Source organism: Kogia breviceps, chromosome 2 (genome assembly GCF_026419965.1).
Source record: "Kogia breviceps isolate mKogBre1 chromosome 2, mKogBre1 haplotype 1, whole genome shotgun sequence".
In the NCBI taxonomy this organism is placed as follows: Eukaryota; Metazoa; Chordata; class Mammalia; order Artiodactyla; family Physeteridae; genus Kogia; species Kogia breviceps.
The window spans coordinates 172240909-172259270 of NC_081311.1; the positions used below are offsets into that span (position 1 = coordinate 172240909).

Sequence of the window (18362 nt, forward strand, 5' to 3'; positions counted from 1 at the left end):
ATGAAGTAAGTCAGAAATAGAAACAAATACCATATGTTCTTTCTTATATGTGGAATCTTTAACAAAAGAAAACAAAACAGGGACTTCCCTGATGGTCCAGTGGGTAAGACTCTGAGCTCCCAATGCAGGGGGCCCAGGTTCGATCCTTGGTCGGGGAACTAGATCCTGCATTCATGGTGCAACTAAGAAGCCCGCATGCTGTAACTAAGATCCTGCATGCCACAACTAAGACCCAGTGCAGCCAAAATAAACAAACAAAACAAAACAAACAAAAACCCCCATCAAGCTCATAGATACAGAGACTTAATTGGTGGTTGCCAGAGACAGGGGTAATGAGTAAGAATAATAGGTGAACTGTGTTTTGGGGGATTTTGTTTTACTTGTTTTTTAGTTTCAATAAATTTTTTAAAACTTATTTATTTTAATTTATTTATTTTTGGCTGCATTGGGTCTTCATTGCTGTGCACGGGCTTTCTCTAGTTGTGGAGAACGGAAGCTACTCTTCGTTGCAGTGCACAGGCTTCTCATTGAGGTGACTTCTCTTGTTATGGAGCATGGGCTCTAGGTGCACGGGCTCCAGTGGTTGTGGCACGCAGGCTGAGTAGTTGTGGCACGCAGGCTCAGTAGTTGTGGCTCACAGGCTCTAGAGCGCAGGCTCAGTAGTTGTGGTGCACGGGCTTAGTTGCTCTGCGGCATGTGGGATCTTCCCAGACCGGGGCTTGAACCCATGTCCCCTGCATTGGCAGGCAGATTTAACCACTGCAACACCAGGGAAGCCCAGTTTCAATAAACTGAGTAATAAAAAAGATCCTGCTTAGTCTCTCATGGTAGAAATAAGACAGCAAAAGAAACTTTGTGAACAATGATACCAAGAGTCTTATTCAGGGGCTGATGGTCATCCTGCTCTCCATCAACACTGCCTCACCCCATCTTCCACACCCAAGCATACATATGTTGTTTTTATTGGCTATAAAGCAAATGTGATAATATTAAGGGATAGTTTAAAAATAAAGAATGTAATTTTCAAAAAAAAAAAAAAGTGAGAGAACTAAAAAGAGAAATAATCAAATCCACAAATAGAGATTTCAACATCCCTTTCCGGTAACTGATAGAACAAAATGAAAGAAAATCACCAAAGATGAAAAGAAAGAAAATTAAAGAAGACCTGAACAACACTATCAACCAACTTGACTTAACTGACACTTACAGAACACTGTAATCTAAATGTGGTCTCTGAACACAGTACAATTAAATTAGAAACCAATTCCTGATAAATCCCCAAATATGTGGAAACTATATATCACTTCTAAATAACCCATAGATCAAAGAAGACATCAAAAGGGTTATTAGAGGGAATTCTCTGGTGGTCCAGTGGTTAGGACTCTACTCTCTCACTGCCAAGGGCCTGGGTTCAATCCCCATTCAGGGAACTAAGATCCTACAAGCCATGCAGAGCGGCCAAAACAGAAAAGGGGAGGGGTATTAGAAAATATTTTGAATTGAATAAAAATGAAAACATGTTGTATCAAAATTTGTGGGATGCAGCTAAAACCAGTGTTTAGAGAGAAATGTATAGCACCAAGCATCTATGTTAGAAAACAAGAGGGACTTCCCTGGTGATGCAGTGGTTAAGAATCTGCCTGCCAATGCAGGGAACATGGGTTTGATCCCTGGTCTGGGAAGATCCCACATGCCGCAGAGCAACTAAGCCCATGAACCACAACTGAGCCCACGTGCCGCAACTACTGAAGCCCGCGCACTGCAACTACTGAAGCCCACGTGCCCAGAGACCATGCTCCGCAACCAGAGAAGCTACTATAATGAGAAGTCCACACACCGCAACGAAGAGTAGCCCCCACTCGCCACAGCTAGAGAAAACCCTTGCACAGCAACCCAACTCAGCCAAAAATAAAATTAAAATTAAAAAAAAGAAAACAAGAAATATCTCAGGTTTAACTGATTTAAGCGATTATCTTAAAAATCATCAAAAAAATTAAAGCCAAACAAAAGGAAACAAAGAGCAGAAAGCAATGAAATAAAAAACAAGAAATTTTTTTTTAAAAATCAATGAAACCAAAAGCTTTCTTCATAAAGATTAAAATCTATTTGAAGCTATTTTTAAATATTTATTAATTTATTAATTTATTTTTTGGCTGTGTTGGGTCTTTGTTGCTGTGCGTGGGTTTTCTCTAGCTGTGGCGAGCAGGGGCTACTCTTCCTTGCGGTGCGCAGGCTTCTCATTGCTGTGGCTTCTCATGTTGGGGAACACAGGCTCTAGGCACTCAGCTTCAGTAGTTGTGGCTCACGGGCTCTAGAGCGCAGGCTCAGTAGTTGTGGCTCATGGGCTTAGTTGCTCCGTGGCACGTGGGATCTTCGCAGACCAGGGTTCGAACCCGTGTCCCCTGCATTGGCAGGCGGATTCTTAACCACTGCGCCACCAGGGAAGTCACTATTTTAATGAAAACTTTCAAGTTATTTGCACAAGGACAAACAGGCCAATGGAAGAGATTAGAAAATGCACAGACATACACATATATGTCAAGGCTTCCAATGCAATGAAAAATAAGTGTTCAATAAATACTGTTGCTTAAATAGAGAAGCCATATGAAAAAAATAAAAAGATCCTTGGCCCTAACTCACATCATATATAAAATAAACAAAAATAAATTCCAGAAAGATTGTTAGTAAAACAATAAAGCTTCTAGAAGATAATATGAGAAAATAGCTTCATGACCCTGGGGTAAGCAGTGATTTCTTAAACAGGTCACAAATTAACCATAAAGGAAAGAACTAATAAACTGTACCCATTGAAATTAAGAACTTTATTCTATCAAAGACATCATTAGGAATGTGAAAAGGGAAGCAGTTACTGGCAGTACTTACTGTTCCTTAATACTACATTTAAGATACCAACTTACTTCTGCTACTGAGAGACCTAAGTAAAATCCTAAGAGCTCCACTTTGGCATATGCATCTACAACTAAACTAAGTAACCAAGGAACCTCTGCCAAAACAAGGCCAAATTTTCTCCCCAAATTTCTTTAAGTACAATTTTGGCTTAGGAAGAAAGCTCATGAAAGGGTTCTTTGGGGGGAATGTAGCGATCACGCCACTGTGCCTTTTTTCCCCCCAAAACACAATGAACTCACTGAACAATTTTAAATGGCAAAACCTTGAGAAATTTCACATGGCAAAAACTTCTTGAAGACATAACGGACAGGCTAGGTAGGGCCAATTTTCTACAGCTCTCCATTTTCTATTACACTGAAGCACAACAAGAAGCTGGAATAAAGCAGTTCTATAGGTAGTCTAAAAAAAAAGGACAGAGGTTCCTGTGAGAGAGCACAGTGGCAGATGCAGATGTGCAGTTGCAGGCATAGAAGGGATGGTGAAACAACGCAATCCCAGTTTCACCCAAGGAAAAGAATGTAGTGCCCCATGCCTGAAGCATAATACTAGTTCAACAAGAATATGCTGAACAAGTGAATAAACAAATGAGTGAAGAGGAAAAGATCAAAGGGACAGCTGGGCAGGAAGTAAGGAAAATTGCTTGTAAAAAGGAGAAATACATACTGAAGGAAAAGAAGAGCCTCAGGAAAGCAGAGTATCATGGTAAGTCAAAGAAGCAGCAAGTTAGCCAGACTGGCCAAGAAAGTAAAATGCTACAGAGATGAAGACAAAGATGATGGTCACAAGTCTGTAACAGCAAAAGAAATATTCCGAGAACTGCACTAGAAGGCAGAAATGGAATATACATTGGTCCTAATCAAGGGCAAATACTCCCAATACTAATGTTCAGGTAGTTTTCATAATTAAAATAGGATTCTTAGCTATCATTTATCATTTCCCACGAACCAGGTATTGTGCCGAGCATTTACTTATGTTACCTATTTATAGCATTTGGAAAATTAACCCAAAATATCCCAAGTCAAGCCAAGCTGATTTGAATATCAACCTTAGGAAGCACGGTTGGTATTACCTATAACCTAGAAAGCTTAAGCTCAGTTGTACTTCTATCTGAAAACAAGAAATGCTAATGGTGAGGCAACAGTCTTAAATGACATATAAAATGGGATCTCAGAGAGAGAAAATAAATATGTAGCATTTTCCAATACTAACTCGGAGACAGGGACAACAATACGGGATATAGAGCCCAGGAGTGGAAATGGAGGCATCAGGTTGTTATAGTTTAATGACACTGACCATTAATAAATCCAGCTAACTCTCCTTGCTCTAATTCCATGTCCAAATAAGCTTCTGACTATAATTTGCTTCCCATATAGTTTTGCTTAGTGAACATCTGTACCACTTAATGATGATACTTCTTAGTAAAAACTGTCATTTTGGCTTATACATTAGCCTCTAGTGAATCAGCTCCCTAAGCCTAATCATTTCTGGGTGTACTAACAAATCACATTTTTAAGCCTATAAATTCAGAAACCGGACCTTAGAATGTATATGCATACTATGATACTGTGAAATTGTAGGAGTCGGCCTGGGTGCAGATAGTCTCCCCTCCGTCTTGCTGAACACCTATTCAAACCACAGTACTTAAACGAAAATAATAATTAGCTGAGTCTGCGAGTCATCTTTTAGCCCCACAGACAAGGATCTATCTCAGTCCTGTCACACTGCACCAAGCATATACCTATGATGCTGAGGCAGTCCCCTGAAAGAGAACTAGTCTTCTTACCACTGAAGGGGCTGGGCATTAACCTACAGCTTTCTGATAAGGTAGATATCGAGAACCTCTAACGAGATTATTTCAAAAACATATTTTAACACAGAAATATTCAGCGCATTAGAAATATCAGAGAAAGGATAGGGATTTCCCTGGTGGCACATGGTTAAGAGTCCGCCTGCCAATGCAGGGGACACAGGTTCGAGCCCTGGTCCGGGAAGATCCCACATGCCGTGGAGGAACTAAGCCTGTGCACCGTAAATACTGAGCCTGCGCTCTAGAGCCCACGAGCCACAACTACTGAAGCCTGTGCTCTGCAACAAGAGAAGCCACCACAATGAGAAGCCCGCGCACCGCAACGAAGAGTAGTCCTCGCTTGCCGCAACCAGAGAAAGTCCACGCGGAGCAAAGAAGACCCACCGCAGCCATAAATAAATAAACTTATCTTTAAAAAATAAAATGAAATTGGCATATATAGGAAAAATCAATCTACTACAGTGGAAATTTAAGAATAAAAAGAAAAAGGAAGACTCACGTGTGTCTTTCATATCTGAGGGTCTCTCGGATGGACCAGGCAACCTGGTATGGCGAGGCCTGCTCTGAGTCCTCCAGTTCTTCTCCACTCTCTTCAGACCAGTCCAACCCTAGGACGGAGGAGAGGATGTTGCAAGTTAGAAAAAATTAACATTTATTTAAAATTTAGATAAAAAGCTACCTGAAATACATAACCCGACACCTATAGCAAGTACTATCATAGTGTGAATAAATCCCTCCTGATGAGTTTCAGCCCTGTTCTGGCAAAGGTATTAATAATGAATGTATGACATGCACTCGCATTTAAAATAATGACATTACAACAAAAAGGCTATATTCCACGGATGAACATCTTTCGTCAGATGCTTCACAAATGGAGTAGAAACAACACAAAGCAAAGAGAGGGTTCAAGTCAAAAAAGAAGGGGTAGAATTTCTTAAGTATAGAAACGTTATACACTAAAATAATGTCGAAAAACATAAAACATATTCAAGACAACAGGAAAAGAAGCCTAATGCATGTTCAGGCAAGAAAAAGTCGAAAGGTGCCAGTGGACTCATGCTATACCTCAACAAAGAAGGGGCCTAGAATATATTGTGAAAGGCAAGCACACTCCATCCCCTTTTCCCAACAACATCTCTGGAGGAAAGGACACCATCCACTAGGCAGGGCCATTCCCAGGCTCTTGCCCCCTACGGGAAGAGGGAAGGGCAGGATGGTAATGTTCTATTTCTAGTATCGCTTGGGGTTTCTTTCAGTTCTTTTTTTTTTGCGGTACGCGGGCCTCTCACTGTTGTGGCCTCTCCCGTTGCGGAGCACAGGCTCCAAACACACAGGCTCAGCGGCCATGGCTCACGGGCCCAGCCGCTCCGCGGCACGTGGGATCCTCCCGGACCGGGGCACGAACCCGCGTCCCCTGCATCGGCAGGCGGACTCTCAACCACTGCGCCACCAGGAAAGCCCTCAGTTCTTTAAAACAAGAGCTGTCACATTTTGAGTTGCATTTGGAAAACAAGGTTAGAGGGAAAAGTAGAGAAATACAGTATAATAATGCTTATTTATTTTGTTAAATGCTATTATTTTTAATGACCGGATAATTGTTAGCTTCCAACATACACATTTTGCCTTTTTTTTTTTTTTTGGCCACACAGCAGAATATGTGCGATCCTAGTTCACCAACCAGGGATCGAACCTGTGCCCCCTGCAGTGGAAGCACAGCATCTTAACCACCTGACCACTAGGGAAGTCCCAAAGGTTTTACCTTTTTAATTTTGTATATTGAAGAGGTCTTAAATACTGATGCTGCATAGCCTAAAATACAACAGTGTGTGGACTACATAACCTTACCAAATTCATACCACTATGAAATTTTAATTAGATACCTTGATGACTAGTATTCTATATCTTCCTTCTTGAGACCCTCAAAAATCAAAAGACCATCTCCATTAGGCACAGTTAGTTAAAAGGGACCTCACAGATTTCTCCCCATAATTTAAATGAGTTTACATGTGCCAAACTGGGAAATTAAGAAAAGGTTAATTGAAATGCAGATTATAAATGCTTAAAATTAAATATTGCCATTGACATAAAGAAACACCAAATCTAGTTCCAAGAGGACTATTTAAAATGTCAGGTCATCTTAAAAAGTAAGTAACTTTCTCTAACTAAAATAATTAGTAGTTTGTTAAAGAGTAAATCAAAAAAATAAAAAACAAGTAAGTGACCACATGATCACCTTCAGGATGCTGAAAGGTGAGATCTTTCAAACACAAAGTGACACTCAAGGCACCTTTAAAAATTAGAACATGAGTTGTTATCTTTTATATTTTCTGTAGAAGTCATAATAATGTCTCCTAAGATACCCATGCTTTCTCTGAAAAAGTCAAGATCTGAGTCATAAGAAGTAAGATGGAAGTGTTTCTCCTGTTGTAAAATTAACTGTCCAATAAAACAAACCTTTGATCTTGGCTTCATTATCACTAGTTTCAACGTAACTAATTGAGATAACCAGCCCAAAGAGGACTGTAGAAGCCAATTAAATACTGCATTTTTCTTTACGTATTCTTTGCTGACATGAATGCAGAGTACACTTGGTTATAATAGTGCACCATAATTTCTGGTTTCTCCAAAATAAACTGTTTTAAAAATTTGGGTCCCTCATATGCTTGAATTTTTTAAAAATAAAAAGATAATACTTTTCTATGAGTTTTAGTTCTGTTCAAAATGACTGAAAGTCAGCCCTCAACACAACATAAAATTTCATAGTTTCAAAAGCTAAAATATTATCAGCATCTGGAAATAAACAGAAATATAAATAAAAATTTAGCAGATAATATGGGTAAAAGGTAGAATGAAAGGCAAAACATTTGGAAAGAAAAGTTAGATCTCTGCCTCAAAACTAACGCCTAATGAGTTCCAAACAGATGACTAAAATAATAAAAGGGCTAAAAGAAAATATAAGTGAACATATTTATATACTCTTGGAATGAAGAGAGCCTAAACAAGAGGAGAAAAAAACCTGATTCAAAAGGAAGAAATCTTTAAAAAGAGAGAGAGAATACATAAAAAAAATTTAACCTCTAAATTCCAAAACCTTTATAATAGATACTAAAAGCAAGTAACAAATGGGAGTGAGGAGAGGTTTTGCAACAAACATTAAAAACGTATAAAAAGCTCTCACACCTATCAATAAAAAAGAGGAATGCTTAAAAATGGATGAAAAAATTGACAAGATAAAATAGGAAATACATATGTCCAAAAAAAGCAGTATGAACCAATATTCAAAACTACATTATTAATCTAAAAGAGCAGTTCTTACTCAAAGTATGGCCCACAGATCCCCAGGGGTCCCTGAAACCCTTTTTAGGGAGATGCTTAGGTCAACACTATCTTCAAAACAATACTAAAATGTTATTTGCCTTTTTTACTGTGTTGACATTTGCACTGATGGTAAAAACAACAACAAAAAGCCCATGGTGGGTGAAATTGCTGACACCTTAGCGTGAATCAAGGCAGGGGCACAAAACTGTACTAGTTGTCAATATATATTCCATACCATGACTTGCAATTAAATGAAAATAAGTATACAAAAAACAATTTAAGATCATCCTTGATAAAGCACTCATTTATTAAAGACTGTTTATTTGATTAAATCTTGATTCTTGTGTATATGTCTTTCTGATGCTGTGTGTGATGAAATGTGAGGTATATATAAAGCACCTCTACTACATCCGAAGAAAGTACAGCAGCTGTCTTGAGGAAAAGCACTTTGTAGGACTCCTATAGTTGTGATCTGAACTAGCTGCTTTTCCCTCATTCAACACCAATTTTATTTGAAAGAGTGACTGACAGACAAACTATTGGCCATTTGGCAGTCATTTTTTCTAAAATGAACCCAGGGAAACCATCACCCCAGAGAAAACAATGAACAGTATTTGTTGCCAATGATAACATTCAAATGTTCACTTGAAAGCTCAGTTTGGGGGGAAAACTTGAATTTATCACTGACAGTATGACAAATACCTAAGAGTTGGACTTCTCCGATAAGGCTGGTGTTAATATTAATGAACGCAATCTAAAATTTTTGTATAATGAAATGTGTCAACATTTGGGACATCTGTGTAACTCAGTAGAGCAATATCTTCCAAATGTCCAACATACGATGTTACAACATCATGCATGGGTAAAATATTCATTCAAAAATCAACGGATTCTAATGTAACAGTATGCAAAATTCCTAGATATGGTTTCAGATTCCACGTTGAAACTGATTTTTAAGAAACTACCACTTGTCAAGTTTTGGTGCAGAACCAATTACAAATATCTACAATTATTTGGAAAAAACTATTCAAATATCCCTCCCTTTTCCAACTACAAATGTGTAAGGCCATATTTTTATCGCCTAACCAGAAAAAAAACCCCCACATATCAGGACACATTGAATGCAGAAGCACATATCTAGCACAACAGACATTAAGATTTGCTAAACAATGTCAAACAGTGCTGCTCTTCCCATTATATTTGTTTTTGTTTTGGAAAACAGTTATTTTTCATAAAAAGAACATGTTCATATACAGTAAATTTATTGTTATTTTTAAATGAATTAGTATTTTTTAAATTTCTCAGTTTTAACTTCTAATTCAGTAAATATCAGTAAATATAACTCACATATACAAAATCTCTACCATGTCCTCGATCATTTTTGAGAGTGCAAAGAAAGTGATTCAAAGGCCAAACACTTGAGAAACACTGATCTAAGGTATACAAATTAAAGCAAACCTTTCTATCAAATTTGCAAAGGCAAAATAATAATAATATCTAATATCCAGGGCTATAAAGATGTAGAGGAACTGTCATTCTTACACACTGCTGAAAGAAAAGTAAACTGACAAAATAATTCTGAAGGAAAATTTGGCAATACATATCAAAAACCTTTTTAAAAAGTGCAAAAGCTTGGGATCATCAACTCTGCTTCCAGGAATCTATTTGAAGGAAAAATTAAAGATGTGACGGTAATTATTTTACTGAGAGGGCTATATAGCTACAATACTTTATACTTTAATAAACTGGAAATGATTTAAATACAAGAAAGAATTCAGCTGTGACAAACTGTGTATGAAAAATTACTAACGTGATAATACATTACAAAACATTTTTTAATAGGTTACAATACTGTACATATAGCAGGAACTTAATTTTATATATCTGAAAGAATATGCCAAGATATTAACAAATAGGTATTAATAAGGCTTGGGGTGTTTTAATTTATTACTTTTGCTTATCTATATTTTTTCTTTAAGTTTCATTAGCTTTTTTAATTACAAAAATGGGACAGTACAATACCTCTTGGTATTTTTCTACTTGTTAATGTATCATGAGCACATCCAGGTAAAAGATGGAGATTTCATTCATTCTTTTTAATAGTTGCATAATACTTCATAAAATGTATATATACCAGAATTTACTCAATTCTGAATTTCCTATAGGTTATAAAGGTTGTTTGCAGATTTTTAATACTGCAAGCAATACTGTAAGCAATGCTGTAGTAAACATCCTGGAACACATATCCTTACATTCTGATATTTTTTTTTTATCCATAGATAGAGTCGCAAAAGTGAGCTTGCTGGCTATACGTATACTTTTAATTAGTATATATTGTTGCATTACTCACCAGCAGCGTATGAGATCCCATATCCTCATCAACAACAGATATACTTTTTGCCAATATGATGGTAACTCATTGTTACTTTAATTTGTGTTTCCTCGTCTGTTACGAGGATTGAGGTTTTCATTTGTTTATTGACCATTTATATTTCTTCTTCTATTCCCATCCTTTCCCCATTTTTCTATTGCTGTCATATGTCATGCAAATAATTTTTCCTAAAGTTAGAATCACAACTCACAACAGATTCAAGAATAAATTCCAAGTGAATCAAAGGCTTAAATGATCAAAAATAAAACAAACTATTAACAGAAAATACAGAATAACTGTATAAACTTACTATCAGAGATTTTCTTGAGTAAGACGGAAAACTCAGAAGCAACAAAGACAGACATTTGACTACATTAAAGTTTTATCTGTAATCTTTTGCTTGTCAATTGTGAAAAGGTATTACTTTAAGAATTTTTTTTTTCAGAAAACTGTCAGCAGATATTTACAATGCTATCTTATTCCAAAGTCCTGTGATAAGACATGTGGAGAAGTTCATTAGACACACAGGAACTGAGCTCAGAGGCACAAAACCAAACACAACTACTTTAAATATTGCTACTACTACTGCTAGAAGCTATAACTGGAATTCTAAATTCCCAGTTCCTATTTCTTCTGTATCCTGTTCACCAATCACTGTCCTCTCCAGTAGCATATTTACTTTAAAGCGGTCTACCTAACTACGAATCTTTAATTGACCACTCTGTCCAAGTATTCTTTTACTCCTATTACCTATGAGGTTATGAAAAGAAAACCTTGTGCAATAGGCACATTTTGTTACATTACACACATATGATATGGTAAAACAGACAGTAACTCACCTAAATGGGGAAACAGATCAGTGTCCAGCTGATGTTTTTGGGTGCACAGTTTCACCAGTCTCTGCAGTCGACTTATACAAGAGAAGTGTGGAGAGAAGGCTGTGGCTTTCATAAGGACCCGGTCAGTCCTGGGCGGGTCCACGACGGGAGCCCTACTAGATGGCAGGAGGGGCAGAGGCCTCTTGTGAGACAACTGCCTGGCTTGTGCTATAGTGTGTGGAGTGGGGGCCACTCCCTGCATTGGTAGGCTGGTGTTCTGAGGTTGAGGTGACTTGCAGACTAGACCCTGCGGTGGCGCTGGAGGTTTTAAAGTGGATAAAGGTGACAGGTGGGAGTGCTGCTGCGGAGGCTGCTGCTGAGAAGGTGCAGGAGGGGGACTAAAGTGCTCTTGTCGAACTTTTAAAATCTCTGTCTCTCTCTGGCGCTGCCGATTCTGGGCCAACTTGCTCTGCAACTTCTTTCTCACAGTTGCCCCTTTCTTTAGGTCATCATCTTCCTCGTTGAAAGCAAATGGGTCTTCCAACTCAGTTTCCAGGTAGTGGAGAGGGACCCTTGCCCCCGGTGGAGAGAGGGACATTCCATCCAGTCCATTGGGCATCTTCAAGGCCAACGTGGGCACTGTCAAGCTAAAGGCCATGGTATCCATCTGGTGCCTGACCTTTACCTCATCTAGAGGATCATTCTTTTTCTTCCTCTCTTTTTTCGGGATAAAGCCAAGTACCTGCAAGTGGCTGTTGCAGTACCTTTAAAAATACACACATATACAGGAAAATGTTCATGATACATATTAAGAAAAGGAGAATATAAAACTATGTATCATGAAATGTGAATCCTAATACGTTCAAAATGCATGACTATAATAACTCTGGCATTCGTGGATGTGATTGATACAACTTCCACTACCCTCAAGCAATCCTCAAAGTCTGTGCAATTTTGCTAAAGCAAGTATATGAATTGCACATGTGAAGAGGCTGCCAGACAGAAGCCAAGTCATTCCCACAGTGAGTGGCCCTGGATAACCAACCGCCCAGCTATTGCTTCTCACACCACTTTGTTATTCTCTATTCATAGCATACAAAGTAGCTCATCAGGAGTCTAAAGGATCACTTAAAATTCTCTTATGGATAAAAAAAAATATATGTCCCAAGGCCATTCAAGTATTGGAGATTCACAAAGATCTTAGGACATAACACTTCAGAATGTAAAATGTCAAAGAAATGATACAAATGAACGTATTTACAAAACAGAAACCGACTCACAGAGAATGAACTTATGACTATGGGGGGGGGGGGAAGGGTGGAGGGAAGGGATAGCCAGGGAGTGTGGGATCGACATGTACACACTGCTGTATTTAAAAAGGATAACCAACAAGGACCTACTGTACAGCACAGGGCACTCTGCTCAGTGTTATGCGGTAGCCTGGATGGGAGGGGAGTCTGGGGGAGAATGGATACCTGTATGTATGGCTGAGTCGCTTTGCTGTGCACCTGAAACTATCACAACATTGTTAACCGGCTATGCTCCAATATAAAATAAAAAGTTTTAAAAAAAAAAAGGAATGTCAAATGTCTACTGTGTGTGTTCTACACACACAAAAAAAAAAAAGAGAGAGGGAGAAGGAAGAGAAGGAAAAAATAAAATAATAAAACTAGTTAGTGCGATAATCGATTAAATAGTTTCTCAATAGCCAGCCACGTGTTAAGTACACGGATTATCTCCTCTAGCTAGTTTCTACCTGCAGGAGGTACTAAAATAATGCCCTTTATACAGATGAGGAAACTAAATTTTATACAAATTAAATAACTTGCCCAAAACCACCTATCTGGAAAGTGACAGAGCTGAGACAAACTTAAAATCAAAGCTCGTATAGCACAGGAAACAATATTTAAGATCCTGTGATAAACTATAATGGAAAAGAATATGAAGAAGAATGTATATGTATGTATAACTGAATCACTGTGCTATACAACAGAAATTAACACAACATTGTAAATCAACTATACTTCAATTAAAAAAAAGAGAAAAAAATAAAAGTCAAAGCTCACGAAGACTCAGTAAGTCTTCAACAATGAGCAGGTTATTTCTGTAATATAAATGTTATTTTAAAAATACTATGAAAAGAAAAGAATCCTTCTACATAATGAGAAAGTAGAATGCATGTTATTCCAATAAATTTCACCGAAATCCTGTGAAGGCTTCTAACCAGAAGAAAAGTAGTATATTTCCTAAACTGGTATACCTCATGCAGTTCTAAGGTATGTTAACAAGTATGTCATAAAAACAGTATTCCATGCTTAAATAAATTTGGAAAATGCTGGCTTAAACAGAATTAGATAACGATTTCATCATGTGTTTCTGCTAAACAACCTCTCAAAGCATTTTGTATGATAATGTGCATTATACACTAAGGGTAGAAATCTACCCATATAGCATTGCTTCCCAAATGTATTTAAAATGGCACCTATTTTATTGCAGCATATTTATGATATCTCCATAGAACACAGTTTGGGGAAAAAGGCAATAAAGTAAATAATGTCAATCCCCAAACTCAATGGGCTGCAACAAAAAACTGTTTTAATGATTGTTAAAAACACAGATTCACCAAAAATCAGGACACATGGTTTTGTTGGTTTGTCTTAAAAATAAGTCTATCAGAGGCACTCTTTAATTTTAAATAGAACTATTAAGAAAAAGCTTTCTGGACAGTAAAGAGACGTTACATTGTGTCTGTGTGTGTGTGTGTATATGCGCATGTGCACACGCACGCGCATGTGCCTAGCAGGTTTGAGCTAGGTCCCTTACACACCTTAAACAGAATAGATTCATAAAGCTGCAGCCAACAAGGAAAAGGGTTTCAGGGATAACTGTACTAAGCTTCCGAACAGAGTTAATGGTTTTTGTTGTTTTCTACTCATTTTCAAATTAACAAAAGGATTAGTACTATTAGTGGGGAGAAGTGAAGTGGGTGTTTTAAATTTAGAAATCAAACTCTTCTGCTCATTTACATGGGCAGCCTGGACTGGTAAATGAGGCTACTGTGTGCTGCATTACCTAATCCAGCAGAGGCGAATCCGCATGTACAGTCCTCCTTCAGCCCCACCCTCAACTCCCACTCCAGCCAGTCACACTATTGCAACATTTAGCCTGAACTCTTAAAAACTCTGCCTCTTCTAAAAGGGAAAATTCTTCATAACTAGAATTAGAACAGCTTACTTAGTTATGAACAGCATTTAAAATAATGCAAATATGAATTTCCAGTCTAAAAGAATACAGGGGACTGACTGCAAATGGGTCCTTTTGGGGGGATGAAAATGTAAAATTAGACTGTGTTGATAGTTGCACACTCCTGTAAATACACTAACAAATACTGAACTGTACACTTCAAATGGGTGACCTGTATGGTATGTGAATTATATCTTAAGTTGTTTCAGAAAAGAATAAATATAGGAAACAAGAAAATTTCTTGGTAAATACATATCATTAAATAAATATATATATAAAATTATACCGAACTTAAATTTAAAATACTATATAAAATAACCAACTTAATATACCCATTTATCTCTAAGCTATCAAGGCTACAGTAAATGGGCCTTAGCTTCCCACTGTATATTAGAAAATGGACTTTTCAATTATACCAGTACTTCTACTGAACATAACACTATTCTATCCGAAAGATAGAATCCCATAAGTTAGCATTTATAATACACACCAGGTAAGTTACACACCAGATATTATTAAGAAGCTTCCTCTAGCTGGCTACCAACCAGATAATTCTGTCAATTAAAAGTCCTTGGGAATTTGTTTTCTAAAACTATACATAAAACCATGTCAAATCCCTAAGTGTCCAAGGAGTAACTGCCTTAACAATGATACAAGCTTATTTTCAAAAGAATATTAATCTTTTCTACATTGTATCATATAGTACAGTTATAACTATTATATTTATACACAGGTTTAAACACATTATTACATGAATTCAACCTGGGTTTCTTGAGGTAAAATAAGAATATTACCTCCTACTAATGTCTACTTTAATCTGTTTTCAAACAACCCTACAAAAAGAAAAGTATTCATAGCATTTGTGTTCATATGATCTTGGACCAATTCTGAAAAAATGTGTAACTTAGCATTTATGAAGCCTAGCTTCTCTTGACACAGCTACACAACAGTCCTTTCCCTTCTTGTTCTAAAAAAAGAAAATTATTTCAAATATAAAGGTGAAGACGTATGTTTCAGAGAATTAATATTTTGGAGAGATTCAGAGTGACTCTCACTTTACTTCTTGCTGTTAGCTATTAAGATAACACTTGCTTTGACTGAAATAAAAAAAAAGTCCAAGGTTGACAAAAATTGCAACTGTGTGTGATAAACTAAATTTAAGACAAAATTATAGAAATGTGATTATAATGGATCTTGAAGTAAAAATGTTAACCCAAGTCCATCCATTCTTCAAGTTAGAAAAGGGCAGCAGTAAGAAATTATTTTCAGTCAGCTAAGACCAACTGGACAGACATGCTTATTATTAGCCTAATACCTTGGTACCTTTCTCACCTGAGATTAAAATTTTATTCCTTTCCTCACTAAACAGCTGTTTCTAACTTTCAGGTATTGTAATCTGAAGCCTAAAGTGCTCATTAGAAATTCTATGAGAGTATTCCCAAATCACCACATTATACAGTACTCATTTTGGTGGGATATTTATCAACACAAATTATTTATTTCACCCTAAAAGTTTAAAAGTTGCTCACCATGACATATAAAATACATGATTCCTTTTCAACCCATTTATGTAGGTGACATTCGCTTGTATATAGGAACAAAAATAAAGGTTGTATATGAATTTTTTAAAGACAGAAGTAAAAAGTTCAAATTTCTACCTAAAGATAACAAGTATTTGAAACTTTTAGGAAAATAAGCATGCATCTCTCTGTAATATCCTACAATGATCAGCATGGTTTCTGGAGAACTGAGAGAAGAGACATGAAAAAAAGAGATTACATGTGAAATCATAAATTTTCCTAAGAATATGAAAGATGAATAATCAGCATAAGACTCCTTTAAAAACACCTCCACATTTTATTTTTTTAACTCAGAAAAATATAAATTCATAATCCTAGTCAAAAAGCCTACTTTACTATGAAAATACAGTTTCTAAATTATAGTAAACATAGTCTATATGGAACCCTTTTTAACCAAAAGAAGTCTGAGAGGAAGTAAATCTGAATGATTCAAGTTATCATTCTTTTGAATAATTCTTTTTCAATAAGCACATACCATTTGCTACCTTTTAAACAAAGATTTAAAAACTCTAAAATTATTATCATTAATAGTAACACCTAAGTAGTTCCTATAATTTCTCTCATTCAGGCTGATGAAATTCTAAGTAGAGAAATCAGAAAATACTTTCTAAGGCTGCAAACCAAACACATCAGTGCCAAGACTTCAAGCAAAAAAAAAAAATGTTTTAAAAATAATCCTAGAAAGTCTATTAAGTAAAAAAGAAGAAAACAAACACTTTTCAAATAATTCCCCAAAGTTACTACTCCATTTCTTAAAAACTGCCATCACTCATCTTGAGACCCATTCTAAAGTTTACTTAGATTACCCCCAGAACTCAACATTTAAGTTCATCATATCAAAACACAAACAAAAAAACCCAACTTCCAAGCCTACTAATTAATAATCAAAGACTGCTTCCCACTGTCAGCGCTTACCTGCGGTCCTCTGATTTAGGGATGGGGTTGGTGCAGCGCTGGCTGTTATACTTGGCCACATATTCACATTGCTTGAAGGGGGCAGTCTTGTCCTCCAGAACGTGTCTGATACAGAAAGCGTAGCCGTTGAGTCGCCGCTGCTTGCACAGTTTGGGGCTATATGAGCACAAGGGCTTATTGTCAACCTCAGAGAAGTGTATATGTTTCCCTTCATACATCACGTGACTCTATTCCTTGTGAACATCAGCTAAAAGACCACCACAAAAAAAGAAACCCAAATGATAAATCAGAGAGTATAATGCAGATTTAAGTTGAGAATTTCACTGAGGGACTTCTGCCCCACAGCCATACCTGATTTTAAATCTTCTGCACCATAGCAATGTTAAGAGAACCCCAAGGATACCACAGTTTGGAATGCTGCAGAATCAAGATGAAGCAGATTGTCTACAAAAATATCAAAAGGCCTAGTTAACAAAGAGAAATAAGCAAAGCTTGCTCATCTGGGAAGTAAAATACTAGGATATCAGCCTTCCTAACAGGATGGATTCTTCATTGTAATCCAACATCCCGATATTGAATTCTAATAATAAGACACATTATAAAAGATTAAGTTGCCCTACCACTCCAAACTGAACTAAATAATTTTTGCTTTGGTTAAGTTTTGTGAATAACTCAAAGCAGCAGGGCTCTTCCACCAAACTAATGTCAAAAGGTGGCAAGTCATTTTTTTCACTACTGATGGCTGCATGCTATGCCTATTTTCAGAACTCAGATCTCTTTAAAATGACAATGGAATGAGCTCACAGACCCAAAACTTCCACATTTTTTGATATTTTGGCAAAATATTTAGCAGTTTATAACAAACGTTTCTATAAACTACAAAAAAAAAAGAACAAATTCCTGTTTTAAAAAGTCATTTTCCCTCTATTATTCCCCCCTACCTATCCCATCCAGACCGTAAATTTCTCGAGTCCAAAGACTATTCATCACATTTCCACCATTCAGTTGAGTGCTCTGCAGAACACTGTGCTATAGTATAATTATCATGGCTTATGAGTCTTTGGAGGTTTAAGAAGAAAACGGAAGGAAGCAATCACACAATAGTCACTATCTCTCTACACACAAAAGGTCCAGCAGTAACATTTATGTGCCATAACACCATATAGTCTGCAATGAAACTGACACAACGAATCTGTCACATCAGGACATAGGGGGCTGCTGTGGTCTAACCCAGGGATCCCCAACCCCCAGGCCGTGGACCCATGACGGAACCCGCGGCCCAGCAGGTGGGCAGCCAGGGAGCGAGTGAAGCTGCATCTGCCACTCCCCATCGCTCCCCATTACCACTTGAACTATCACCCCCACCACCCCGCCCATCCGTAGAAAAACTGTCTTCCATG

The 18362-nt window shown here is 37.2% G+C and overlaps 1 protein-coding gene across 4 annotated transcripts in view; it reads right to left on the reverse strand.

The window, feature by feature from the left end:
• INO80D (INO80 complex subunit D) overlaps positions 1-18362 on the reverse strand; it is a 70193-nt gene that overhangs the window by 33166 nt on the left and 18665 nt on the right. For 2 of the 4 annotated variants that reach the window (XM_067026653.1, XM_059054037.2), the window contains exons 2-5: positions 17314-17406; positions 16963-17209; positions 11246-11988; positions 5217-5325 (exon numbers count right to left, since the gene is read on the reverse strand). In XM_067026653.1, coding sequence (XP_066882754.1) covers positions 5217-5325; positions 11246-11988; positions 16963-17180 — 1070 coding nt within the window. In that variant the 5' untranslated portion in view covers positions 17181-17209; positions 17314-17406. The remainder of the gene's footprint in view (positions 1-5216; positions 5326-11245; positions 11989-16962; positions 17210-17313; positions 17407-18362) is intronic. The other 2 variants (XM_059054039.2, XM_059054040.2) reach the window with 2 other exon arrangements.